This window comes from Bison bison, unplaced genomic scaffold, assembly GCF_000754665.1.
Source record: "Bison bison bison isolate TAMUID 2011002044 unplaced genomic scaffold, Bison_UMD1.0 scf7180017864060, whole genome shotgun sequence".
In the NCBI taxonomy this organism is placed as follows: Eukaryota; Metazoa; Chordata; class Mammalia; order Artiodactyla; family Bovidae; genus Bison; species Bison bison.
In genome coordinates this window covers 3,042,992-3,059,347 of record NW_011494632.1, presented here as the reverse complement: position 1 = coordinate 3,059,347, position 16,356 = coordinate 3,042,992, and the positions used below count along the sequence as shown (strand labels likewise).

General features: G+C 39.9%; 1 protein-coding gene across 7 annotated transcripts in view; it reads right to left on the bottom strand.

Annotated features, from left to right (window-relative positions):
- Positions 1–16,356, bottom strand: part of RAPGEF2 (Rap guanine nucleotide exchange factor (GEF) 2) — a 188,833-nt gene that overhangs the window by 134,916 nt on the left and 37,561 nt on the right. The window contains exons 1-2 of one of the 7 annotated variants that reach the window (XM_010836098.1): positions 6,257–8,509; positions 5,113–5,258 (exon numbers count right to left, since the gene is read on the bottom strand). The exons of 2 other annotated variants lie outside the window; for them this stretch is intronic. Coding sequence is in view for 1 of the 5 variants with exons in the window: in XM_010836095.1 (XP_010834397.1) it covers positions 6,275–6,285 (11 nt within the window). In the remaining 4 variants the exon portion in view is untranslated. 4 more of the 7 variants (XM_010836101.1, XM_010836099.1, XM_010836095.1 and 1 more) reach the window with 4 other exon arrangements.

Below are 16,356 nucleotides of genomic sequence, written 5' to 3'. Positions count from 1 at the left end.
ATAGGGGCTTCCCTGGTGGTCTAGCAGTTAAGAATACACCTGCCAATGCAGGGGACACAGGTTCAATCCCTGATCTGGGAAGATTCAACATGCCTTGAGCAACAAAGCTACCGAAGCCCATGTGCCTAGAGCCCATGCTCAGCAACAAGAGAAATCACTGCAATGAGAAGCCGGAACACCCAAAGAGTAGCTCCCACTGCAGCAACTAGACAAAGCCCGAGCACAGCAACACAGACCCAGACAGCCAAAAATAAACAAATCTTAACACACACAAACACACCACACAGAAAACAAAAACTCACAATGAGATACCATTTCACATCTGATACTGCATGTGAATGAGATACTAGAATGGCTATAATAACAACAACAAAAAATAGCAAGTGTTGAAGAGAGACTGGAACCTTTGTGGAAATGTAAAACGGTGCCATAACTGTGAAAAAGAGTTTGGTAGTTCCTCTAAAAGTTACACATAGAATGAACAGAAGACCCAGCAATTCCACTCCTGGATAAACATCCAAAAAATATTAAAAATACGGACCCAAACATTTGTACACCAGTTTTCACTGCAGCACTCTCTGCAATAACAAAAGGTGAAAAACGCCACAAGTGTCCATCAACAGATGAGTGATAAACAAAATGTGATATATACAGACAATGGAATATTATTCAGCTATGAAAAGGACTAAAGAGCTCATACGTGTTACAACATGGATAAGCCTTGCAAACATTATGCTAAGTGCCACAGCCAGTCACAAAATGACAAATATGGTATAAGATCCCACCTACATGAGATGCCTAGAATAGGCAAATTCATAAAGACAGAGAGTAGACTTGAGGTTTCCAGGCCTTAGGGGAATGCCTAACAGCTACAAAGTTTCTGTTTGGAGCTATGGAACATAAGTTTTGGAGACAAGTAGGAGAAGGCAACGGAAAAGGCAATGGCACCCCACTCCAGTACTCTTGCCTAGAAAATCCCCTGGGTGGAGGAGCCTGGTAGGCTGCAGTCCATGGGGTTGCGAAGAGTCGGACAGACTGAGCCACTTCACTTTCACTTTTTACTTTTATGCGTTGGAGAAGGAAATGGCAACCCACTCCAGTATTCTTGCCTGGAGAATCCCAGGGACGGAGGAGCCTGGTAGGCTGCCGTCTACGGGGTTGCACAGAGTCGGACACGACTGAAGCGACTTAACAGCAGCAGCAGCAGCAGCAGTGGTAATTAATTGCACAATAGTGTGATTGTAAGCAACACTATTTAAATGATTAAAATGACATATTTTATGTGCTACACATGAGCATATCCACAATTTCTTTAAAAATGTATTATCAGAGAAACTTATCAAGACTTTTGTTTGTTTTAGGGGTTTTGAGTTTTTTGGCAAAATTCAGGACTTCAATTTAAAAAAGTAGTAATTCCACTTTGCCCAAAAAAGAACACATGTTAGGGGCAAAGGAAGTTAAGTTTGATGACTGAACTACACCACTGATTAACTTGGAATCAATCTCTTTTCTATACTAAGTCCGCAATGAAGTGATAGAACCTGGACTGGCAATCCATTTCATATATGATAATATACATGTTTCAACGCCACTCTCCCAAATCATCCCACCCTCTCCCTCTCCCACAGAGTCCAAAAGACTGTTCTATACATCTGTGTCCCTTCTGCTGTCTCGCATACAGGGTTATCGTTACCATCTTTCTAAATTCCATATATATGAGTTAGTACACTGTATTGGTGTTTTTCTTTCTGGCTTACTTCGCTCTGTATAATAGGCTCCAGTTTCATCCAGCTCATTAGAACTGATTCAAATGTATTCTTCTTAATGGCTGAATAATACTCCATTGTATATATGTACCACAGCTTTCTTATCCATTCATCTGCTGATGGACATCTAGGTTGCTTCCATGTCCTGGCTATTGTAAACAGTGCTGCAATGAGCATTGGGGTACACGTGCTCTTTCAATTTGGTTTCAATTCTGGTTTCCTCGGTGTGTATGCCCAGCAGTGGGATTGCTGGGTCATAAGGCAGTTCTATTTCCAGTTTTTTAAGGAATCTCCACACTGTTCTCCATAGTGGCTGTACAAGTTTGCATTCCCACCAACAGCGTAAGAGGGTTCCCTTTCCTCCACACCCTCTCCAGCATTTATTGTTTGTAGAGTTTTTGATAGCAGCCATTCTGACTGGCGTGAAATGGTACCTCATTGTGGTTTTGATTTGCATTTCTCTGATAATGAGCGACGCTGAGCATCTTTTCATGTGTTTGTTAGCCATCTGTATGTCTTCTTTGGAGAAATGCCTGTTTAGTTCTTTGGCCCATTTTTTGATTGTGTTGTTTATTTTTCTGGAATTGAGCTGCAGGAGTTGCTTGTATATTTTTGAGATTAATTCTTTGTCAGTCGCTTCATTTGCCATTATTTTCTCCCATTCTGAAGGCTGTCTTTTCACCTGGCTTATAGTTTCCTTGCTTATAATTTTTATTTTATATTGGAGTGCAGTTGATTAACAATACTGTGTTAGTTTCAGGTGTGCAGCCAAACGTTTCAGTTATACTTACACATTTACCTACTCTTTTTCAGATTCTTTTCTCATTTAGGTTATTACAAAATACTGAGCAGAGTTCCCTGTGCTATATAGTAGGTTAGTGTTGTTTATCCATTTAATATATGTGCTCAGTCACTCAATCGTGTCTGACTCTTTGTGACCCCGTGGACTGTAGCTCGCCAGGCTCCTCTGTCCAAGGAATTTTCCAGGCAAGAATACTGGAATGATTGCCACTTCCTACTCCAGGGGATCTTTCCAGCTCAGGGATCAAACTCTTGTCTCTGTGTCTTCTGCATTGCAGGCGGACTCTTTACCACCAGCACCACCTGGGAAGTCCAATTTTACATGTAACAGCATGTATATATACCTACCCCCAAATTCCCAATTTATTTTCCATCCTTCATCCCTGGTAGCCTGAAGTCAGTTCTGAAGAGTCAATTATACCCACATTTTCTTTCACCCAGCATTATTCCATTTTTATTTTATTCCTGGTCATAAATTAGAGAGTCTCCCCATTGTGCCAGCCCAGTCTTCATATATATATGGAGAAAGTGGGAGAAAGAGAAAGATGCTCACTCATGTACAATTCTGCTTCCTATTTGTCTTCCAAAGCTTACTGGACACAAACTACATAATCAATATTGTTCACTTGCTAAGTCATGTTCGACTCTTTGCAGTTCCATAGACTGCAGCACCCCAGGCTTCCCTGTCTTTCACTATCTCCCAGAGTTTGCTCAAACTCATAAACTATGCAACCAACACAGAGGTTACAAGAAACTCACTAAATGTCACCCCTATTCTTAGTTTATATTCTATGGAAGATGAGTACACAAGAGGTTGGTGATAACAGGCAGAATAGCGAACTATGAGTTTCATAAAAAGAATGTCATATTTCCTGACTATAATGCATCTCAAAAACAAAATGAATTTCTTGAATGTCAGAGTTGAGAAAAAAAACTTAGAAAATCATATAGTACAGGGTCTCCTGGCCTTTTTTTCCCCTTCAGCTTCACACATGAAGCTATGCCAGAATCCAATGTGCTACATCAAAGGCCCTCAAACATTTTGATTTAGAAAAAGGCCCCCAAGGAGTTTTAATAAGTATGACCCACCATCCTACTCTGCTCATGAGAAATGTTCAATTTTCATTCCATAAGCGGGAAAACAAAGCCAAGCTACCTCAAAATAGGTTAAAAGAGATGCCCCAAATCACCATCAGGCTTCATGGCATGGTTCTGTGATCTACACTGACCTCAGCCTCTCACTTTCTTTAACAGCCCTTTTCCACACTCAATAATATAAAAACTCTGGTCCTTGTAAGCTTGACATGTATGAGTAATAATTCCCAGATATCCTCAGGAATACTGCTATAGGGCATCACATTTACCTGTAAAGCATAATGCAACAATAAGTGGGGAACAGAGCTCTGTGGAAAGGTGGATTCTCAGGGGTTGGCTCACTCACTGGCTAGTTGAGTGAAAAAGACAAATCAGCTTTTGCGATTCAGAAAGCAATTCGAATTCAGCAAAATTACAAATGACCATCAAGTGTTTGAGGGTTACCCTGGGAGAGTCAAAGGTTTGAAAGTCAAATCTATAAAAACCAAGCCTCCTCAGGCAGCTGCTGCCAGAAATTCAACTACTAGCACATCTGCTTCTTTGAAATGGCACTCATAATACGGCGTTCCAAGATAAACAAAGATATTTTTAAAATTTAAGCTCCTTAATTTTTAAAGTGACACAGCTTTTTTTAAACTCTAAATTTAAATTCTTTAAAAAATTGTCTTCTGGCAACTTCAGCCTTTCTATGTACACATGCATTTGTGTATGAGACACAAATATTTATTTAACTGTCTTTCAAAAAAAGATGTAGGTAACAGTTATCAATAAGACTTGGTCTGAATAGTTAAAAAACCTGTTAGCTCTTTCTACACTTGATGCCAGCCTTTCACAAAAGTCCACAAAGTTAGAAAGAGATAAGGAGAAACAGAGAAGTAGGGCATTTGTGTTGTAAGAACACCATAAGGCTTCTGATTCTACACAGTGTGAATATTTAACTACTATAGTCTCTAAATCCTTCTAAATTGTTCTGTCAAAGGGCAGCATATAGCCTGGCTTTCAACTATTAATCTCAATGTAATTTCAGAACATCCTGATAATCTTAGACTAAACCACCAAAGATGACAACCAGAAGTGATGCAGACTCACTTTAGGTCAACTATTGGTTCTCTGTGATATTTTTTTAAGTTAAACTCACAGAAAATGATTAATGAAAAGACTACCTGCAGCATAACAAATACAAGATAGCTAAATGTTCACAGTCCTCAGTAAAACGAACTGAAGAATGGTTGTTCCAAAAACAGTTTAACAATCCAGATTTTCATTCCCATTAAGCTTTTTTTCCCTTACAGAACAAACTAAAAATTAAAATATACACAGACAAAAAATTTACTAAATGTAGTCTCCTATATAATGTAAAATAGAAAAAAAAATGTTAATAGTCTGATAAACTTTCAAGTCCAAGGTTCACGACAAGAAACCCCAGTTGTCCGCAGGTATCAAATCTTACCTAGTTGTCACAGATACCCACAAGCCGTGATTCACCGGGCAGGGTTCCGCAGGCTCTTTCTGAGGTCAGGCCACCTTGCCCTGCGCTTCTGTGACCACATTTTCCCATCCAAGTTGAGTCCTGAGCGCTTCTAGCACTGTGTGTGTCTACAAAAGGCAGTGAGTGGCTGAGCACAGAAGCCTCTTCTGTCAGTGTCCCTAAACTTGCCCTTTGTATACAAGGGCCCCCGCATTCCTGCTGTGCGTCAGAACTGCCCAGTGGAATGCAACTCCTCAGTACTGGAATGTAAACTTTTTCATGTCAGGCTACATCCACACAGCCATCAGACTGCGCCTACACTGGTGGGCAGTCCTAATTTACAGAATGTTTAAATATGTGATTCTCCGATACCGATTCTTCATATCTTCATTTCTAAAAAATGAGTACAGTTGCTAAAATGTACTGAGATTTAAAATAAATGACTGGCCTGATGCTCCTAAAACAAAACCAATAATATCTATGTAGGACTTACCAACAATACTCACATGAAAAACTGTCTTTAGATACCAGAACAGCATAAACAGTTAAGAAAAAGAAAAATCTAACAAGTAACTGCTGATGCAATCAATTCCATTCTCAAAATCAGTAGACTCTACAGGAATACATTTTAACAGAAGAGCAAAATGGTTTGAAAGGCATCACTTAATCTTTTAAAAAATATTTAGTCCTCACTCATTAGTTTAACAAACAAGCCAAAAAAAAAAAAAGTAACAGCTATTTATACTAAAAACGTACACACTGAAGTTGTGTGTGTCTAAATTACAAACGGTTCTTAAACTGTGGCCTGGAACAGGCTATTTCAGAAGTAACTGGGAAAATGAAACAGGCAGCTTTTTGGAGGCTCATTTAGAAGTATTCTAATAATCATCACCCCGCACAGATGAACAGAGGTTCGCTCCTCTGCAGAGCGAATCTCCACATTTAACCTTTGCTTATAAAAATAGAGCGCAATAAAAAAAAAAAAAAAAAACCTGTTAGGGGAAGGCCTCAGAGCTATGTTTTATGTTTTCCCCGCTCTGTAGCCCGTGGTCTATTTAACTATATAAGAACTAGACATCTGCTACTTACGCTATGAACATTTTGATCCCTTAAAATAAAATCTAACCTGCACTGTCTTCAGTACCTCTGAAGCATGAGCGCTGCCTCCTGCTAGAGGAGCCGGGTCTCTGCAGCCACCAGCTCGCCCCATCGTCCCTGTGTTTTCTCTCCCTGGGTGCACCGGGCTGCAGCCTGTGTGGGGAGCCGGCATTCCTCTCGGCGGCCAATTTCCTGCTTCAGTGACCCACCCACCCCTCCTGGCTGCAGTTCAGAGTTACGCATGCTGTGCAAGCGGGCACTGTTTCCGCATACCAGCCTCATGACCACAGCAGCTGCCTGACAGTCACTCCTTATCAATTTCTATTAATTCATTATCCACTCTTGTAAGTCAAGGGCAAGTAGGGAAATCTGCAGTGTCTGTTCTCCTCTGTGTCTTCAAGGTCAAATGCTTAGATGTGCCGAGCAGGGCGGTTTTGGTACTGACATTTACCCAACCTGTACTACACACACTACTCTCAACCACCAAAGGGATGCTGAACTGTACACCTGGCTGGAACAATTATCCTGGAAAAGATGAGCATACATATACATCCAAACAACATGGGAAAAGTTGAAAGAGGCTGCTTTTGCCCTTATTTTTCCCTTCTAGAGAAAAAAGGTGGCTCTTACCTCGCTGTATGGGGGTGAAGAGAGCAAGCAGCTTTTGTCTCTGCCACAATCTACCCAGCAAAGGACTGAACAGTGATGATGACTACACTTTGGTGGGGTCTGTGTCCTCGTGACCAGCTGCTGGAGGACAGCTCAGCTAAACTGATCCGCTGCTATCAGTCTACTCAATGCCATCAGTGGCACGAACGGGTCTCTGCTGATCACAGGGCTTTGCGCACAGATGGCAGCTGATCAGTTTGTATAAAAGTTATGGTCCATACAGCTCTCCCTTCAGCTTCTGGATGCATGCCTTATCCAAAATGCCTTTGTTACAGGGTGCTCCCTGTTTCATTGTGCAAAGCTCGCTGTGGAGAAGTTGGAAGAGGCAAGAAAGCTCTTAGCTCTGAAGTCTTATTTTACAATGTCTTGACTTTTATAAAATTCATTACAAGTAAAATAAATAATTAAGAAGAAACTGAGGACTTCATTGGCAGTTCAAGGGTTAAAACTCTGTTCTTTCACTGCAGGAGGCACAAGTTAAATCCATAGTCAGGAACTAGAACCCCATATGCCACAGTGCGTGGCCTATTATATAATTTTTTTTTTAATTTTAAAAAAGAAATAGCTTAACAGACCTATGTAACTTGCTAATGAGAAAAATGGTAGATGAATTCAAATGAATGGTTCGGATTGATCCTAACCAGTAAGAACCTGAATTGATCTCAAGAATCAAACATCTCAAGTAACTGCAACAAAACATCTGATATTCTTTTAAGGCTCATATAAATGGCACCAAAACCCAACCCCGGCCTCCCCCAAATCTGGCACATATCATAAAATATGCTGAAATAGCACATGTCTTTGTAAGATAGGACCTCAACAAGAATTTGGGTCACTTGAATAGTACTGCATTCATGAAACTCTTGGAAGTTAAAAGAACACTTTTCTAAGAAAGGAAAAGCATATATTGACACATGACTAGTTTCTCACAAAGATACCAAGTTACAAAATGTCAATTTTTTGAATTCATATGAATGAAATGTGAACTTTTCTCACAAATCATACTTATCCTGTTTTTCCTTGTTTTATAAATAATTGTTCCTTCTAATTCTACCAACAGTAACCCTGGCAATACTGTTTAACTTATTTCAAATCTGCTTTTATAGAATGAAGTAGTTAAAAACTTATCACGTATCATCAAAAAATAAAATACTTAGGAATATATTTAATGAAGGCTATGCATGACCTGTACACTGAAAACACAAAAGTATACTTAACCCTACAAAGAAAAATAGTAAAAGACCTAAATCAATTCTGAGCTATACCATGTTCATGGTTTGGAAGGCTCAACATTAAGATAGCAAACCCTCCCAAACTGATCCACAGATCCAACACAATTCTAATCAAACCCTAATACTGACAAGCTGATTTTAGAATTTATATGGATAAGAAAAGACATAGAAGAGTTAAATAATTTTAATACAGAAAAAGGTGAGGGATTTACACTACATGGGTTTTACTATAAAACCACAGGGTATTGGTATTAAGAACTGACATGTAGATCAACAGAACAAAAGAGAGTTCAGAAACAGACCTGAAACAAATATAGTCTAAGTAAAGCGTGAAGAGTCCCTCAGTTGTGTCCGACTCTTTGAGACTCCCTGGACTATAGAGTCTGTGGAATACTCCAGGCCAGAATACTAGAGTAGGTAGCCTCTCCCTTCTCCAGGGAATTTTCCCAATCCAGGGATCAAACCCAGGTCCCTGGCATTGCATGCGGATTCTTTACCAGCTGAGCCACAGGCGAAGCCCAAAAATACTGGAGTGAGTAGCCTATCCCTTCTCCAGTGGATCTTCCTGACCCAGGAATCAAACCGGGGTCTCCTGGATTGCAGGCAGATTCTTTATCAACTGAGCTATGAGGGAAGCCCAAATATAGTCTACTGATTTTTTTAATAAATATGCTAAGGTAACTTAACGGATAAAAAATATTCTTTTCAATAAATGGTTCTGGAACAGGCAAATATAAGTATCAAAAAACATTAAGAAAACCTCAACCCTTATCTTACATCATACATAAAAATTAAATCAAAATGGATCTCAGGCCTAAATGGAACAGCTGAAACTTTAAAATTTCTACAAGAAAAACATGAGAAAACCTTTATGACATCAAGTTAAGAAAAGATTTCTTAAATAGGACACTACAAGTAGAAACTAAAAAAGAAAATGCTGACATAAATGAACTTCATGAAGGTGAAAAAGTTTTTGCTTCTAAAACATATAGTTAAGAAAAAGCCAAGCCATGGAATGGAAGAAAATTTTTGCAAAATACATCCAAAGGAATTGTATGCAGAATATATAAAGAACATACGCCAAAGTAAGACAGTCAATTCAATTTTTTTAGTGTGCAAAATCCAATTTAAAAATATGGTTTCAAATGGGTGAACTAACACTTCAACAAAGATACATGAATGGCCAATTAACACATTAAAAATTCTCAACACTAGTCTTCAGAGAAACACATAATAAAACCACAGTGTAATTATCACCATATATATGCTGAAGTGGCTAAAATTAGAAAGACAGATAATACCAAGTGTTGCAGAAGATATGCAGTAACCAGAACTCTCAAACTGCTTGTGGGAGGGCTAAATGTTACAGCTGGTATGGAAAACAGTGTGACAGCTTTTTACCAAGTTAAACATACATTTACTACATAACCCATCCATCCCACTCTCAGGTATTTATTCAAGAAGTCATGAAAACATGTCCACACAAACAGATGTCCATGAATACTGACAGAAGCAAGAAGTGGAAGCAACCCAAACCATCATTTTCAAATGGTGTTTTGTAAATGAATACTATGGCTGCTGCTGCTGCTGCTGCTAAGTCGCTTCAGTCCTGTCCGACTCTGTGCGACCCCGCAGACGGCAGCCCACCAGGCTCCCCCGTCAGCGGGATTCTCCAGGCAAGAACACTGGAGTGGGTTGCCATTTCCTATCTTGCTTATAAAATTCAATAGGATTTATGAAATCTAGCACCCCTTTTATATAAGAATTGGCAATATACTGCACGACTTGCTTACAATAGTACATGAGATAATTTTACATTGGAATGAACAGTAAGGCAAAGTTTAGTTGTCAAAGCCTGTCCCTACAGCCTTCTGACCTGTACGGGCAGGTCAGAAGACCTTCTCTTTTTTTGCCTCTGTATTCTCCCTATTTACCTGCCCCTCCACCATATTCATTTCACCTCTGATATCCACCTACCTCAGTTCAGTTCAGTTGCTCAGTCGTGTCTGACTCTGTAACCCCATGAATCGTAGCACACCAGGCCTCCCTGTCCATCACCAACTCCCAGAGTTCTCTCAAACTCATATCCATCGAGTCGGTGATGCCATCCAGCTATCTCATCCTCTGTCGTCCCCTTCTCCTCCTGCCCCCAATCCCTCCCAGCATCAGAGTCTTTTCCAATGAGTCAACTCTTCACATGAGGTGGCCAAAGTTCTGGAGTTTCAGCATCAGCATTGTTCCTTCCAAAGAACACCCAGGACTGATCTCCTTTAGGATGGACTGGTTAGATCTCCTTGCAGTCCAAGGGACTCTCAAGAGTCTTCTCCAAAACCACAGTTCAAAAGCATCAATTCTTCGGCGCTCAGCTTTCTTCACAGTTCAACTCTCACATCCATACATGACCACTGGAAAAACCATAGCCTTGACTAGACGGATCTTTGCTGGCAAACTGATGTCTCTGCTTTTCAATAAGCCATCTAGGTTGGTCGTAACTTTCCTTTCAAGGAGTAAGCGTCTTTTAATTTCATGGCTGCAGTCCCCCTCTGCAGTGACTTTGGAGCCCAGAAAAATAAAGTCTGACACTGTTTCCACTCTTTCCCCATCTATTTCCCATGAAGTCATGGGACCAGATGCCATGATCTTCGTTTTCAGAATGTTGAGCTTTAAGCCAACTTTTTCACTCTCCTCTTTCACTTAAATCAAGAAGCTTTTTAGTTCCTCTTCACTTTCTGCCATAAGGGCAGTGTCATCTGCATATCTGAGGTTATTGATATTTCTCCCAGCAACCTTGATTCTAGCTTGTGCTTCTTCCAGTCCAGCATTTCTCATGATGTAGTCTGCATATAAGCGAAATAAGCAGGGTGACAATATACAACCTTGACGTACTTCTTTTCCTATTTGTAACCAGTCTGTTGTTCCATGTCCAGTTCTAACTGTTGCTTCCTGATCTGCATATAAGTTTCTCAAGAGGCAGGTCAAGTGGTCTGGTATTCCCATCTCTTTCAGAATTTTCCACAGTTGACTGTGATCCACACAGTCAAAGGCTTTGGCATAGTCAATAAAGCAAAAATAGATGTTTTTCTGGAACTCTCTTGCTTTTTTGATGATCCAGCGGATGTTGGCAATTTGATCTCTGGTTCCCCTGCCTTTTCTAAAACCAGCTTGAACATCTGGAAGTTCATAGTTCACATACTGCTGAAGCCTGGCTTGATTCAGCTCAATTCTGTTCAGTCGTTCAGTTGTCTCCGACTCTTTGTGACCCCATGGACTGCAGCACGCCAGGCCTCCCTGTCCATCACCAATTCCCAAAGTTTATTCAAACTCATGTCCATTGAGTCAGTGATGCCATCCAACCATCTCATGCTCTGTCGTCTGCTTCTCCTCCTGCCTTCAAATTTTTCGCAGCATCAGGGATTTTTCCAGTGAGTCAGTTCTTCATATCAGGTGGCCAAAGTATTGGAGTTTCAGCTCCAGCATCACTCCTTCCAATGAATACTCAGGACTGATCTCCTTTAGGATGGACTGGTTGGATCTCCTTGCAGTCCAAGGGACTCTCAAGAGTCTTCTCCAACACCACAGTTCAAAAGCATCAATTCTTTGGTGCTCAGCTTTCTTTATAGTCCAATTCTCACATCCATTCATGACTACTGGAAAAATCATAGCTTTGACTAGACGGACCTTTGTGGGCAAAGTAATGTCTCTGCTTTTTAATATGCTGTCTAGGTTGGTCATAACTCTTCTTCCAAGGAGCAAGCGTCTTTTAATTTCATGGCTGCAATCACCATCTGCAGTGATTTTGGAGCCCCAGAAAATAAAGTCTCTCACTGTTTCCATTGTTTCCCCATCTATTTGCCATGAAGTAATGGGACCAGATGCCATGATCTTAGTTTTCTGAAACTAAACCACCCACCTCAACCCCTCTAAATTATGTTGTAGCTATCAAAGGCATCACACTGCCTGACATGCAAGTTCAAAGCATCTTTTATTCCATCCTCTCCCTTCTCTGTAATTCAAGTCACTAAATTCCATCATTAGTCTTCCTAAATTACTCTCACATGCACCTCCTATCAAATTCTATTTCTATGAAAACACTAGTCAGGTCCATAGAGATAGGGTTCCTGTCTCTGGTCCCAGCTATACAGCATCTTCCAGGATCTCTTCGTTCACTCATCATAAAACTGCAGTGTTTACTGGTGCCACAGTCATCAGCCCAATTGCTCAGTTAAGATCTGACTGACCACCTGCTTGTGAGCTTTGAAAAGAGAGGGTAAGGTCCAGCCCAGATTGTGGTGACTGAAAGTCTCTAGGGTCAGGGCCTCAGGGTAGTACCCATCCTAAGCCAAGGGAATCTAATAAGTGGCCCAGCTTGGTCAGTTATTGTTCATATTACCTCCTAACCATCTTTATTGCCAAATGCATACTCAGTCATGTCTGACCCTTTGTGGCCCCATGGACTGCAGCCCACCAGGCTCCTCTGTCCGTGGTATTTCCCAGGGAAGAATACTGGAGTGGGTTGCCATTTCCTCCTCCAGGGGATCTTCCTAAACCAGGGATCAAACCCACATCTCCTGTATTGGCAGGCAGATTCTTTACCATCGAGCCACCGGGGAAGCCCCTTATTGCCAAATACAAGGACTCTAATCCAGGATCTTTTCTACTTTTTGTCTCACAAGCACTTTTTAAGAAAAGTTAAAACATACTGCTTAGGCTTGGATCATTATCAGGTAGCTCTTCTCCATATATCTGAAGGACTATGAGCGTCAGTCACTCAGTCGTGTCCAACTCTTTGCGACCCCATGGGGTGTAGCCCACCAGACTCCTCGTCCATGGGATTTTTTAGGTAAGAATACTGGAATGGGTTGCCATTTCCTTCTCCAGGGGATCTTCCTGACCCACAGATCAAACCCAGGTTTCCTGTAACTACTCTATACTCTGACATAGATAATAAAACCACTGCTTTAGCCACAATGATGCTTCCATACACAACATTAACTATATATGTCTATATATTGATATGCTGCTAAGTCGCTTCAGTCGTGTTCGACTCTGTGCAACCCCCTAGACGGCAGCCCACCAGGCTCCCCCGTCCCTGGGATTCTCCAGGCAAGAACACTGGAGTGGGTTGCCATTTCCTTCTCCAATGCATGAAAGTGAAAAGTGAAAGTGAAGTCGCTCAGTCGTGTCCGACTCTTCGTGACCCCATGGACTGCAGCCTAGCAGGCTCCTCTGTCCATGGGATTTTCCAGGCAAGAGTACTGGAGTGGGGTGCCATTGCCTTCTCCGCTATATATATTGATATAGACACACATTAACTGTATATAAAATTAACATATAAAATTTTACTTAATGGGATACTTAATACTTAATGTGTATTGATATTACCTCAATTTTTTTTTAAAGTTCACTTAAATAAGATAATGATTTAAAAACCCAGAAGACCCTAATCACAGATAACTCTTCATTCTGTGCTTCCAAAATTATATAATAAGTTAAAATCCAAGATCAGATGACTAAATGGTAAACTGATATGGTCTCAAGATTCTGAATAATAATTATTATTTTAGACTATATAAAGAACCATGGCAATAAAAAACTTTTGATATATATACATAAACACACATATGCATACACATATCCTGTATATGATTTAGACTGAATAAAATATTAATAGTTTTATTAATAGTGAAATAAAATACTAATAGTTTTCCTACTTGTAAAACTGAATTAAGTATGAATACTTAATGGTGGTTTTCTAAATGCACCCTTTTAAGTATGCATTTTAGTTCTATATTTTTAGAACTAAAAATATAATAATAAAATATAGGAAAATGTTGGACAGATTTTGGGCAATGCCTGAGTTTTTAAAATTACCTGAAAATGCCCAAGAAATAGCAAACTTATCTTAATGAAACTGACACATTAAGCAGCTTATAGCTATAAAATGTAAAATAAGCCATTATAAAGTAAAAATTATCCTTAAATATCAGACTCATTCAAAAAATTTTAGATGAAGGCTAAACTAAGAACATCCAGTTATTAAATGTTTGTGTAGACCTGTAACACATCAACATTCAATACCAGAAATTATACATTTAATTGCAAAAATATCCAACACCTATTAAGCCATATATGTGTGACAAAAGAAAGAAATATCTAAGAAAACAAATCTTTTTTATTTTAAACTCACATTTCAATATTCTAATCAGTAATAAATATTAAGCATATAGTTTTTAAAGCCACATTATACTTAATTAAATTTTAACATAAAAAGGCAGTGATATACATGTCTAAGCTATATTTAAATTTATTTTAACTGTTTCTTAATTCTTGAAGTACTTTTAAACAATTTTTAGCATATCTGAAAAACAAAATGTGGTACATAGTACAGCATAAAGTCATTTTCTTTAACATTGAAATATACAGCTTTGCTGTCTATTATATATATATATATATAAATAATAGATACCTATATTTCATACACGCAAGTTTACAGTCATAGTAATTTTATAGTCATAGTAAAATAATAACAGAGGGTCCCGGGACTGTGATTAGTTAGAAATTGAATTTTAATAACGACATTCCTATTTTACGAAGTATAATTTGCTTCATCTATCAATTTCTCTCTTAGCGATAGCCTTACTCTTACCATTTTCGCTCAGTGTTCCCAACACTGAAAGGGTATTTCTTTATACAAAACCAAATTGAGCTGCTCTGTATTTTAAGACACCATGAATTCATACAGATGGAGCAGTAATTCACACACCCCTCCAAATCAACCCTTCCCCAGAACAACTGTGCACACACAAGGGGTGCAAGCTCCTTTGCCCTTAAGCAGTAAACAACTCCGACATTTTACGGAGAAAAACAATGTTGTATTTCATTGTTGTATTTCACTGATACATATCAAACTTTGAAACCTTTATGAAGTATAATATCTACTTTTGCAAGAGAACCAAACATCACTGCCAACACGGACTTCCAGGGTGAAATCACAGGCTTATTTATGCAAAGGTCCTAGATGACAGGCCCCCTGACTGAAGACTTTAAGCATCAGAGGCGCTAGAACATTAACTCTACATACATATACGTCAGAACGCTTCCCTTGAAGACTACTTACTGTATTAGGACACCACCAACGCTGGTATTCCAAGGACCACAGAAGCCTGACTTTTATGCACAGCTCACCTGTGCAGCTGTAGTTATAGCAACCGAATTCCCAACTTGACCCAGCCACGAGCTCCCTCTCCAGAGAACCACACTGCTCTGTGCATCAGGTATCACACTGGAACAGGGTCAAAACAATGCTAAATCAATGCTAGCTTTCCAGGATGAAGATGCTGCGTCCTACAGCAGAGAGTACAGCCAATTCCCAAAGGGGGAATGTTTTAGTATATCCCATTGTAGTTTTTAACATATTTCACTCTACCTTTAGACATCTACCTTATTTCAAATTTAACACAGGATATATTTACATCAAGCACAACTAAACTCTGCCTTCAATAGCATTAACTCTAGTCTAACCAAGTTCACATTTGCTTCAAGATGTATTTGCTTTATTTGGAATTCTTTCCCAGCTTCCTTAAAAATCTTTAACACATATGTTTACCTTCTGTGTGTGTCCTGGGAATACTTGAACCTGAGTCACCCTCAAGTAGCACAGGCAGGAGTTACAGATGATGTAAGGGCTGAGAAGGGAGGCACAGGGCTGAGGAACAGAGGATCTGATAGAGAAAGCTAACAGGGAGAGAGTGAGGGAAACTAACAGGGGCTGCTGGCTTCCTGCTCTAATCTCTCTCCGTAGAAGGATGAAAAGTCAAAGTGAAAGTCGCTCAGTTATGTCTGACTCTTTGTGACCCCATGGACTTCTCTGTCCATGGGATTCTACAGGCAAGAATACTGGAGTGGGTCGCCATTCCTTTCTCCATGGGATCTTCCCAACCCAGGGATCAAACGTGGGTATCCCCACTGCAGACAGATTCTTTACCCTCTGAGCCACCAGGGAAGTCTCTTAGAAGGATATTTGTAATATTATTATTTTCAGGGACACAATGCATCTCAGAATAAGACAGATCTTAGGTTCCTGGGTGACTAGAAGTGGCCATATGACTCCACCTGGACAATGTGATGTGAAAGGAAACTTTGTTTCAAGGACAGAAGTTAACTTTTTGCTCATCTACTTTTCTGCTGCTTCTGGCTCCCACTGCAGATGTAATGGCTGGGGGTCCGC